We start from the raw sequence: 12,168 nt of genomic DNA, 5'->3' as shown, positions 1-12,168 counted from the left end.
TCAACCTGAATCTAATCAAGCCTATAGATCTAATTTCCAGTTTGTAGGAAATACAGGATAAACAACACCACGAGGAAGCAATCAGAGAAATCTAGAAGGTGGGACATGATGTCTGTAATTTACTTAAAATACTTCAGCAATTCAACAACTCAATGGCATGGGGGAAGAAGTTGTTCTAGATTTAAATGAAACTTAAGAGACATAACCAATTGCAATGTGTGGACCTGATTTATATTCTAGTTGGAACAGGCAAAATGCAAACACATTTTGGGGGGATAGTCTGAGAAATTTGAATATGGTCTGGGTATTGGATGATATTAAGGGATTATTGTTAATTTTGTAAGGTGTGGTAAAAATATTGTATTTTAAAAAATATTTAATTTATTTGAGAGAGAGAGCAGGGGAAGTGCAGAAGGGGGAGAGAGAGGGAGAGGGAGAAAAGGAAGGGCAGAAGGGGGAGGGAGAGGGAGAAAGTCTCAAGCAGATTCTAAGCTGAGAGCAGAGCCTGATGCAGGGCTCTATCTCAGACCCCGAGATCATGACCCAAGTAGACATCAAGAGTCAGACGCTCAACTGACTGGCTCCCAAATCATAACATCATATTAAGAAAACTTCCTATTTAGGGATGCACAGTCATGCAAACTCTAAATCACTTGAAAATATTTCAGCAAACATGATAAATATGCAAAATGTTAATAATTATTAACATAATTGCCCATCTAGATAATGGGTATATAAGAGTTTATTTTACTGTTCTCTGCTTTTCTCTAGGTTACAGATGTGCATAATTAAAAAGATTTTTAGGAGTGCCTGAGTGGCTCAGCCAGTTAAGTGTCTGCCTTTGGCTCAGGTCATGATCCCAGGGTCCTGGGATTAAGTCCCACACTGGGCTCCCTGCTCTGAGGAGACCCTGCTTCTCCATCTCCCTCTGCCTGCCAACTCCCCCTGCTTGCACGCTCTCTCTCTGTCAAGTAAATAAATAAAATCTTTAAAAAGCATAAAAAAGATTTTTAAAATGTATTTGAGAGCCAGGGATGTGTTAAACACTGAGCTAAGGCAAAGTCTAATGTGCTTCCTGTCTACGTGAAACAGAGCGTGGTAGGGGAGAGGTGAATAATGTTAATCACAGTAATGAATAAATAGTGACAAATGGGTGAAAATGATTTGAAAGAAGATACATAGGTTTTGAGGGGGGATAAAGATGGAAGCTGACCTGGTCAGGGTTTGGAGGAGTGGGAAAGGTTTTCTTTGAGGAAAAAATGATTTAGTGAAGCTCTGAATGGGAGCAGATATTGGCCAGGTACCTGTGAAGGCAGGTGGGGGGGAAAGTTTGCAGTTGGACGGAACAGTATGTGCTAAGGGGGGAGGAGTGGAGGGAGCTTGTTGCTTTAGGTACTAGAGGAGGTCTAGGTGGCTGAAGGGATAGACGATGGCACAGGGAGGTGGGAGGTGGAAGGTGAGGGTACTCATCCCCTCTTCCCAGGAGGACCAGTGGATAGGGTTGTCAGACTCAGGTAATCCTGCCTGTGAGCCAAATCAATTATTTCACTCTGCATCTGGAAAGCAGTGGGAAGCTATTAAAAGGTTTTGAGCAAGGGGTAACACAATCCAATCTGTGGCTTAGAAAGATAACTGGTGACTACGTAGAGGGCATGGTGAGATGTGGGGGTTCTGCCAGCGTAGGTGGAGTAGAGGTAGGCAGAAACAGACATGGCCATGTGACTTGGTGAAGCATTGGCTTGGAGGTGCCAGGATGACCCCAGGGTTTCTGGCTGTGGAAGTGGGTAGATAGAAGAGTCATACACTGGGACACGTTTCCCTGGAAGTGGAACCGGGTGGGGGAGCAGTGGAGGCGGGTTGCTGATGATCTGGGACAGGTTGATATTGCTGGGCTTTTGGGACACTTGAGCTAGAGGCTGGGTGGGCAGTGGAATGTCTTGGTCAGAGCTGAGAAGAGAGGTGTCTGGCTGAGCCCCCCGGTGGATGGATGCTGATTGTGGAGTGGGCACAGAAGAAGGTCCAGAGGAAAAAAAGAGAGAAATTCTGGACAGAGCCTTGACGTTTGAGCTGAGGTGGGGAGAATGAGCCTGCGCCCATACCTCGAAGGAGCAGCCAGTGAGGCAGGACAGCAGGAAAGCAGTGCCCGGGAGGTGAAGGACTATAGAAGGTTCCTAGAAAGAGGAAGTGGCCAATCATGTGGATGTTGTTGAGAGGTCAAGACGAGAGAACTGGCAAGAGCTTGCCAGTTTTGATGAGATGGACGCCACTGGGACCTCAGCAAGAGCTATTTCGGTGGTGGGTGGGGGTGGAAGCAGATGGAAGTGGGTTGAGGAGCAAGTGGGAAGTGAGAAACGGAAGACAGTGTGTAGACAGCTCTTGGGGGGAAGTTGGGCTGTGAAGGGGAGGACAGAGGGATGGGGGCTAGAGCCTATGGGGTCAAGGGAAGACCAGGCTCTTTAATGGGAGAGACGTGCTGATGGAGTTGCCTGTGTGAGAAAGATAAGGGATGACTCAGAAGGCGGATGTGCCGGGAGTGATGCCAGGGCGCCCCCTCTACTTAACAGAAAGAGATGTTGATGGCTGCTAGTTGGCAGCACATGGGACAGGCACTTGCTTGCCTCTGTTCCTTACCCATAATGTTTCCTGGGTTGGAATTATTGTCTCATGCTTCCTTTGGCATTCCTGTTCATCCTTTAGAACCTACGTGGGAGATCACCTTCTCTGAAAAGACTTCTCTTTCATATAGTTACTCTGACTTGACCGTTCCAAGGACCATGGTCATCCTCCTGTTGCTCCTTCTCAAATTAGCCTGTAATGTCCATCTCCCCAACCAGCTGCGTCCCCAATCAACTCTGAGTACCCACGGCCTGGCCTGGGGCTTGCTACAAGGGGTGGAGGGTGCTCAGTGACTGTGGAGTGACTAGACGAATGAAGTACCTATAGATATATGGAGGAAGGGATCCCTGGGTGGCCCAACGGTTTAGCACCAGCTTTTGGCCCAGGGCGCGCTCCTGGAGACCCAGGATCGAATCCCACGTCGGGCTCCCGGTGCATGAAGCCTGCTTCTCCCTCTGCCTATGTCTCTGCCTCTCTCTCTGGGGTGTGAGTAATTAAAAAATTTAAAAAAAAGATATGTGGAGGAAGTAGAGCAGCAGGAGGGCAAGCCTGGGATAATTCTCAGGTTTGATGTGGAGCAGGGGTGGGAAAAGGAAAGAAACAGAAAGGAGAAAGGCTAGTTTATTGCCAAGAACACTGGCATTTATCAAGGGCTTCTAATAGACCAGGCATTAAAATTAAGGGTTTCTTATTTAATCCTCACAGAATCCCCAGGAGGAGTACTGTCTGTTTGTACATTCCCTGGCTTCCCCTAGTTTACTAGAATGTAAACTCTCTGAGGGCAAGGAGCTGTCCGCCTTGCTCACTGCTGTGCCTCTAACACTAGATAGGCACACAGGTAGGGTTGCTAGATGATAGACACACAGGACGTCTGGTTAAATTTGAATTACAGAGAGAAAATAATTTTTCTATGAGCACCTGGGTGGTTCAGTGGTTGAGCATCTGCCTTTGGCTCAGGTCATGATCCTGAGGTCCTGCAATCTAGTCCCACATCAGGTTCCCCACAGGGAGCCTGCTTCTCCCTCCGCCTATGTCTCTGTGTCTCTCATGAATAAAGAAATAAAGTCTTTAAAAAATAATTTTTCTAGCCTGTGTTCTCTATTTTTTGTGCTACATTTGGCAATCCTGCACATAGTAGATGCTTAGTAAATATTGTTGAATAAACGTTGCTTGATTGAATGATGCAATGGGGATGCAATCAGTAAATTCCAGACCATGGGAATTCTAGATGACAGCCTCATATCTTCAATGACTAAACTGTAAGCAGAAAATAAAAAGAGTTAAAGAAGGAATTTCTAAATTAGAAGTAAGAGAAACATCAGCCGCTTGAAATCCTTCTTTGGATTCTAATTCAAATAAGGCAAATTATGGGCAGCCCGATGGCTCAGAGGTTTAGCGCCGCCTTCAGCCCAGGGCCTGATCCTGGAGACCTGGGATTGAGTCCCACGTCGGGCTCCTTGCATGGGGCCTGCTTCTCCCTCTGCCTGTGTCTCTGCCTCTGTGTCTCTGTGTCTCTCATGAATAAATAAACAGAATCTTTAAAAAAAAGGCAAATTATAAAGAAAAAAATATTATAAAATAATTAGAAATTTGAACACTGGCTGGCTATTTGATGATATTAAAGGTTGAGCATTAATTCTTTTTATCCTCTAGTTCCTTTTAGATTTGATAGCATTGGGGTTATGTTTACTTCCAAAGAGTCCTTATGTTGTAGAAATGTGAATTGAAATATTTAGGAATGAAATTGTATGATATCTGAGATTTGCTTCAAGGCAATATGGGGTATGTTCTATACCTTAATTGTAGTGTTTACATTCATTCATGAAAATTCTTTGAAAAAAGAAAAAAGAAAACTCTTTGAACTGGGCACTTAAAATGTACGTTTATTGTATGTAAATCATACGCCAGTAAAGTTGATTTTTAAAAATGGGAGTAGGGTAGGAAGTGGATGGGGTAAGGATGAAACAAGGTTGGCTGAGTTGATAAGTGTTGAAGCTGGATGTTGGGTACATGGAAGTTTATTATGCTCCTCTGTTTATTTTGTATGGGTTTGAAAATTTCCATAATAAAGCACTTTTTAAATTGCTTGAAGGAAGATGCTATTTCTATTTTACAGATGAAGAAACTAAAGCAGAGGTTAAGTAACTTGCCCCTGAATTACACAGCTGGTAAAATGATGAGTCAGGAATATGAACAGACCATCTGAGTCCAGAACTTAAGCTATTAATCATGGTTACAGGGCAGCCTGGGTGGCTCAGCTGTTTAGCGCCGCCTTCAGCCCAGGGCCTGATTCTGGAGACCCGGGATCGAGTCCCATGTCGGCCTCCCTGCATGGAGCCTGTTTCTCTCTCTGCCTGTGTCTCTGCCTCTCTCTCTGTGTCTCTCATGAATAAATAAATAAAATCTTTAGAAAAAAATCTTTTAAAAAATCATGGTTACAAATTTCCAGAGAAGGTAGAGCAAAGTGTGCTTGTGGTTACAGGGGGAGGCAGCACTGCTGGGTGAGAACAGAGTCTAATTTAGAGAATTCTGGAAGTGAGATGTACAAAAGTGGTGGTGGCTAGCTTGCAGTGCATCAAGGAATGGGTTCTTTCTTAGATTCATTGCCATGGAGTAGATTTAGATTGGGAGCATGGTCTTGGGACCCTGCTGCCTGGGTTTGAGTCGTGGCTCTGACACCTGCTAGCAGTGACCTAAAAATCTGTGATTTTAGGTGACTTGTGAAAGTCACCTAAAAATCTCTGCCCTTACTTTTTTTTTTAAGATTTTATTTAATTAATTAATTAATTAATTAATTAATTATTCATGAGAGATACACAGAGAGAGGCAGAGACATAGGCTGAAGGAGAAGCAGGCTCCCTGTGGGAAGGCTAATGCAGGACTCGATCACAGGACCCTGGGGTCCTGACCTGAGCCAAAGGCAGACACTCAACCACTAAGCCATCCAGGTACCCCTACTTTTCCCAGTTTGGCAGTTTCTTAAAAAGTTAATATAAATTTACCATATGACCTGGCAATTCCTCTCTTAACATGAAAACATATGTCCACATGAAGAATTGTATGCCAATGTCCATAACAGTATTATTCGTAATAACTGAGAAGTGGAAACAACCCAAATGTGGTTGGCTACACAAAATGTGATGTGTCCACACTATGGAATACTACTCAGTGATAAAAAAGAACGGACTGCTAGTACATGCTACGGTATGGGTAAACCTCCAAAACATGCTTTTGTGAAGTAGTCAGACGCAAAGACCACATATGTTGTGATTCCATTTCTATGAAATGTCCAGAAAAGACAGATCTATATGGGCAGAAAGTAGATTAGTCACCCGGGGCCGGGGGTGGGAATGGGGAGTTACTGTAAGTGGAGATGAAGGATTTCTTAGGAAATGTTCTAAAATTGGGTTGTGGTGATAGTTGTGTAACCTTGTAAGTTTAATAACATTCATTGACTTGGATACTTAAAATGGGTTATATATGGTATGTAAAATTAAAAAAAAATAGTGCCTATCTCCTAGAATTGTTATGGGGATTACATAACATTAAGTTCCTAGACAGAGACTGGAATGCAGTCTCTAGAAGTTACTGTACTGGGCTGGACCTCTGGGGCTCCTTCTCTGCTGTGCCCTTCCAGGGAAAGGACCACTGAGCTGCTCCCAAATCCTTAAACACAGGCCTTCGGGTGAGACCCAGATGGGCCACGGAGGGGGAAGGGCTGGCTTCCAACTCTCTCCAGGCCCTTTCCTATCCCTTATTCCTGAGGTGTCAGATGGGACCCAGCATCCAGCCTTGTCCCTCTTTTTCTCCTCTGTGGGGAAGGGCTCCTGAGAAGGGTGTTGCCTCCTCATCTTGCCAGCTAAGGATGGGGTCGAGTGTCCTCTACTGTAGGCAATGGGAATTGCAACAGCCCGGCCAGCCCGCTCACCTCACCCTCCTGACTGGTGAGGAGCACTGTTACCCCTTTTTACTGAGAGGGACACGGAGACTCAGAGTGTGTAAGTGACCTGCCCAGGGTTGCACAGCAGGCACCCCCAGCCTACGCCCTCTGAAAATGGAGGCTTGATGACTTCAGGTCCTTTCAGCTAGAGTTACTCACACCAACCCCTGCTGTTTGTAAAGTGCTTCCATGCCCACAACCCAGCATTCCCATCTGGGCTGTATTCTGGGGGTGCCTGATTCAAGGAAGGAGAAGTGGAGGTGGAAGGAATTCCTTCTCCAGGGAAGGACTCCCAACAGTAATGATCCCAACTAAAGCCCCTAAACTCAGATCTGAAGGACCGAAGGCTTTTGGAGTGAGAGAAGGAGGAGGCCGTTGATCTGCATGGTTAGGTAAGATTCATTCATTTATTCATACTGAAGAACTTCCTGAGCATTTTCTCCTTATGTCAACACTACACTAGGCACAGGAATGCAAATATGAGTGAGACTATAGGGGAGGATCAAAGGAGTTTCCTAGTCCAGGTTCCTGTAGGTGGGGCCCAAACTCCCTCCCCAGGATCTCAGCAGCGGAGGCTGAAGGAGTACAGTGGGAGGTTGAAGCAGATGCCTTCCGCCCCATAAGCAAAAGAAATCTGTCACTGCTGTCTCAGGGTAAGAGTTTTCAGCATTGTCCCCCAGAAGAGACAGCTGTGAAGATCATCATCCTTCCAGAATTTTCCTCCTGTGTGTGTATGGGGGGAGGGGTTGCAGAAGGTGGGGAGGGGAGCCAAGGCTTTTGGAGCACTCAGGAATCCTGGAGTGCAGACCTGGCAAGATCCCAGGATATCCCCTAGGACAACTGCCCTGAAGGCTTCTACCGAAGATTCTAGGGGGTTTTTAGAGCAATAGAACATCATACCCTCCGGTTCCTCAAACCCTGGCTTCACCTCAGGGCCTTTATCTGTGGCCTCTGCAGAAGGAACCCCTTCCTCCCAAATGTTATTTGATGATGACAGAAAAATGATTCTTCTGTTGTCACTGCCAGGAGCCCCAGGACGCAAGCTGCATCATTTGCCCCTTTACAGAAACCCAGTCTTACCCTGGCTCCAGAAGGAGATATTCCCTCTGTGACACTCTCCCCAACTTCCATATTCCTACTCCAAGCTATCATACCAATTTCTTTATATCTCTGGGGATGGGAAGCAGCCATATTCCAGTAACCTGATTTTTATCAAGAGAGAAACACTTCAGGGATTCGTTCATTCACTGCAAATATTTATTGAGCACCTATTAAGTCTGGGCACTGTTTAAGGCAGTAGGGATGCAGTAGTGATTAAGATGAAGTTCTTGTCAGCTCATTTCCAGACTAATGAGAAACAGACAATAAAAATAAATATGTTCAGACTTTCGTATAATAGTAAGCTATACAGAAACTAAAGAAAGTTAAGGGGGATAGTACATGTTGGGGAGAGGTGGTCCTTCATCATTAGGATTTATTTGGGAGGGGAGATAATTCACTTTTTTTTTTTTTGCTTCACTCTCCTTGGAGATAAGAGGGTCTAGGTGTCCCCTACTCTGGACTCCTCGGCCCATTTTGGCAGCTCAGCTTCAGAGGGCAGCGTCTTGGTATTTGAAGGGGCCGGAAAACCAGCCCCTGGTAATTTGGTCAAGGGGCCATTAGAAACTGCATTAGAGAAACGCAAACAAGCCTATTTATCATCTTTCCTGGGTGAAATCATACTCACCGCCCCCCCCAATTGATTTTTTTTCCTTTGTTCATCTTGCACACACTGAATGCCTAACTCCTTTTTCAACATTTTTCTTTCTTTTTTCTTTTTTTTTTTTAGCTCAGTGTGTGCCAGGCGCTGTTCTCGGGCTCCGGAACAGAGACGAAGGAGACATTCTCTGCCCGCGGGAGTCCCTGCCTTGGCAAAGCTTGTAAACAACCATCGCCTCACTTCAGTTTTTCACCCAACTCAGTGTTCGCGATCCATCTATGTTGATTCATGCAGCCCGCAAGAGGGTAGATGTGAACATTCCCATTTTACAGATGCGAAAACCGTGGCTGCTAAGCGAAAAGCGACGCGTTCCGCGACGACTAGAGGGCGGGACGCCACCGGGCCACGTGCGGCGGCGCGTCTCGCCCCTCGCGATCCCACCCGCACACGCTCCCTCTCCTCCTCCCTCCCAGCCGCCGCCGCGCCGGGTCCACGTGTGTGTGTCTGTGTGCGGAATGGGGACGGGGGCGGTGCCGCCGGAGGGGTGGGGTCCAGGCCAACGTCACAGGCAGCGGCGCCCAATCAGCGGCGGGCTCGCGGCCCCGGCGCTGGTATTGGGGCAGCGAGGGGGCAGTTCTCTATAACGCGGTCTCCGGGAGCCAGCGGGGAAGAAAGAAGCCGAGCGGGCGGAAGGCGCCCTCCCCGCCGCCTGGGCCCGGGCACCGGGTGCCGGGCCCGGGGTCCTTCCCGCCTCCCGCGGCCGCCGGCCGCTTTGTTTCCCCGGCCTCTGCGCCCTGGTCTACTCGAGAGGGGCTCCCGCCGGGGCTGCGCAGGGAACGCGGCGGCAGGAAGGGCGGCCGACCGCGCCGGGACTCGCAGGGACCCAGGAGTCCGGCCGCCGGGAGGGCCGCGTGACGAGATCGAGGAGGGAGCCAGAGCTCCGCGGCCCGGGGTTGCGGGCCGGGGGCGCCCGTGAGCAGAGACCTCCCCGTCGAGGGGGGGCGATGTTCCCCTCGCCCGTGGGCTCTTCGGGCAGCCCGGGCACACCGCCGCTGGGACCAGGGCCCCCGCAGTGGGCACCCCCCCGGGCGGTTCCATGGAAACTCTGTGCCCCGCTCCCCGCCTCGCAGTGCCGGCGTCCCCGCGAGGGTCGCCCTGCTCCCCGACACCCCGGAAGCCGCGTCGGGGGACCCAGGAGTTCTCTCCGCTGTGCCTGCGTGCCCTTGCCTTCTGCGCCCTTGCCAAACCTCGGGCGTCCTCTCTGGACCTGGGGCCTGGGGAGCTGGCGCCGCGGGGCCCGGTGCTGCTGGGCCCTCGCGCCCCCCTGTGCACCGGCGGCTGGGCCCCGGATGGCCTGAAGCACCTCGCGGGACCCGCCGGGCGGTCCAGCGACCCGGACTCCCCGGCCGGTCAGGATGCCGACGCCGCAGTGTGCCGGGGCCGCGGCGAGGAGGAAGAGGGCGGAGGCGGTTTCCCGCACTTGGGCTCTCGCTCCGGCGGACCTCCCGGCCGCTGCCCGGCGCCCCGGCGCCCTCGGGAATCTCCGACCAGCTCCGCCTCCGCTCCGCCTCGGCCAGCCTCGGGTCTCGACTCCCAGCCCGGCCCCGCCGCCAGCCCCCATCAGGAGCCCGGTTCCCCGCCTCCGCCGCCACCTGCGGGCCTCGCCCCCGAGCCCGCGGGTCCCGGGGCCGCGCCGGAGCCGCCCGCGCCGGGCCAGACGGCCGCAGTCGATGGAAACGCCCCGCAGGCCGCCCCGGAGGCACCGGCCGCTAGCCCCCCGACGGCCGGCGGAGCCCCGGCCGCGCCCGGCGATCTGCGCCAGGAACATTTCGATCGTCTGATCCGCCGGTCGAAACTTTGGTGTTACGCGAAGGGCTTCGCCCTCGACACTCCGAGTTTGCGCCGGGGCCCGGAGCGGCCGCCTGCGAAAGGGCCCGCCCGGGGAACCGCCAAGAAACGCCGACGGCCGCCGCCCCCCCATCGCAGCGCACAGCCCCGCCGCCCGGCACCGACGCTCCCCACCTCGAGCACCTTCAGCCTCCTCGACTCCTTCCCCTGCCCCCCGGCCCTGGTGGTGGGGGAGGACGGAGACTTAGGGCCGGCATCCTCGCTTCGCCTGCAGGGAGACGCTAAGCCCCCGCCTGCCCACCCGCTGTGGAGGTGGCAGATAGGGGGTCCTGCTGTCCCTGAGCCCCCAGGCCTCAAATTCTGGGGGATCCACCTGGAGGAACTTTGAGCCTGAGACCTCTTCTGCCAACGGGGAAAATTTGGGGCCACGGCCAAGCTTTGGGCCCCAGGATAGGGCCTCGTTTCTCACATTTTGCCTGTTCCTTTACGTTTTATGGGCTGCGGTCAGAGGGACCTCAAGTGACAGTGATCTTCAAGCACCTAAGTGTTTGGGGTGACACCCCCTCCCCCTCATCCTTTGGAGACGAACCAAGGGCTGCAGTCAGGAGAAGGCTTAACGGAAAAAGGCTTAATGACATAGATTCCAATCCCTCCCCTCTTCCATCTCGGATCTCTGGGGGCAGGGCCTTCACCCCAGGGGGAGTAAAGGAGGCTACCGCTCAAAGACAAGGAAAAAAAAGAGGGAGAGAGACCTTGGTGATGGACAAACCGGTTGTTTCTGTGGGCGAGCCTGGGGTGGAGGGGGCCGTCGTGGGGGTGGGGAGGTGATTGGCAGCTCCCTGGGGGCATCCCCCACCCCCACCATCCAGGCCTTTAACCCTTCACTCCCCTCCGGCCTTCCCCTGCACTCCGAGCCCCGCCAGAGCCTTCATGGGGGAGGGGACAGCCGGAGCTGGGGACAGCCTGAGCTAGGGGCAGATCACTCCCTCCCTCTTTTCCCGAGCCCTCTCCCCCTGACCAAGGCAGGTGACCCCTAATTGGTGATGTCTTCAGTCTCAGCCACCAGCCTTTCCCCTTTTGTCCGCTTTTTGAAGTTTCTCCCTTTTAATTTTTCCTGTTTGCTTTCAGTTTAAAAGGTCCAATGGGTAAAATAGGTCCTCCTCCTGGATCCATCAGCCCCCCTCCCCCAGTTTGCTTCTCTGGTTTGTAGGGGACTGGCCGGGGACCGCCTCCCCTCCAAAGGCGCAGACCTTGCCTGGGGAAAGGGCCGGGGATGGTCCCAGGGAAAGTAATAGAAGGTGGAAGAGTCAATAAAATCAGACCAAACAAGTTGCCTTTCGAGGTCCTCTCCACCGATTTATGCTTGAGAGAGGGTGGAGGTAGAGGGCAGGCCTGGGTCCAGTCTTTGGACACCCAAAACTCAGCCCCCTCAAAGGCTAGAGGTGAGGCCAGCTGCTCCTTACAGAAGGGGTAAATTGAGGAGTTCTTGCCCTAACCTCCAGGGTCCCGCGGGGCCTGAAGGAGCGGAGTTTGAGTTTGAATGGGAGCTGGGCTAGTTGTCTGCAGCTTCCTTCCCTAACTCCAGGCATTTCGGGAGTTGTCAGGGACCTGATGGATCCGATGGGGGCAGGGCTAGGGGATTAGTTTTGAGGTCAGAGGTGCTGTTTTCCAGGGGGGGAGGGGAGTGGTAGGCCTGGACCCCGCCCGGCTGCTGCTGGGAGGACCCCCTAGAGTTTGAGAGGGCTGAACTGGCCCTCTCCTCCACCCAGGTGAGGTCAGGGGAGGTTAGCTCTTAGGGAGACTCCTTAGGTGTGAGGGGAACCTGGGGGTGACAGATCTGCCCGCCAAGTGAGGGACCCAGTGACCCTTCTGCCCACACTAGTGAATAGCACCCCCTTGCCCCCCCCAAAACGGGGTGAGGGAGGAACAGTTCCCACGTTCGATACTGGGGAAGGACTTGTCTCCTTTTCTGTGAAAATGCTTTGTAAAAAGTTGTTATTGTTTGCATAGAGCAGATTCCCGAGAAAAACTGTTTGGGGCCACAAAAATTTTGTTTGTTTTAAAA

The 12,168-nt window shown here is 51.6% G+C and overlaps 1 protein-coding gene across 2 annotated transcripts in view; it reads left to right on the top strand.

Annotated features, from left to right (window-relative positions):
* The window catches only part of EPOP (elongin BC and polycomb repressive complex 2 associated protein), a 26,146-nt gene extending 13,978 nt beyond the window's left edge, over nucleotides 1-12,168 (top strand). The window contains exons 1-2 of one of the 2 annotated variants that reach the window (XM_077853010.1): nucleotides 6,827-6,948; nucleotides 8,385-12,168. In XM_077853010.1, coding sequence (XP_077709136.1) covers nucleotides 9,352-10,491 — 1,140 coding nt within the window. In that variant the 5' untranslated portion in view covers nucleotides 6,827-6,948; nucleotides 8,385-9,351 and the 3' untranslated portion in view covers nucleotides 10,492-12,168. Of the gene's footprint in view, nucleotides 1-6,826; nucleotides 6,949-8,384 lie in introns of those variants that run through there. The other variant, XM_077853011.1, reaches the window with a different exon arrangement.

Source organism: Canis aureus, chromosome 16, assembly GCF_053574225.1.
Source record: "Canis aureus isolate CA01 chromosome 16, VMU_Caureus_v.1.0, whole genome shotgun sequence".
Classification (NCBI taxonomy): Eukaryota; Metazoa; Chordata; class Mammalia; order Carnivora; family Canidae; genus Canis; species Canis aureus.
Note: the sequence above shows the minus strand (reverse complement) of the source record. Positions and strands in the feature narration are given on the sequence as shown.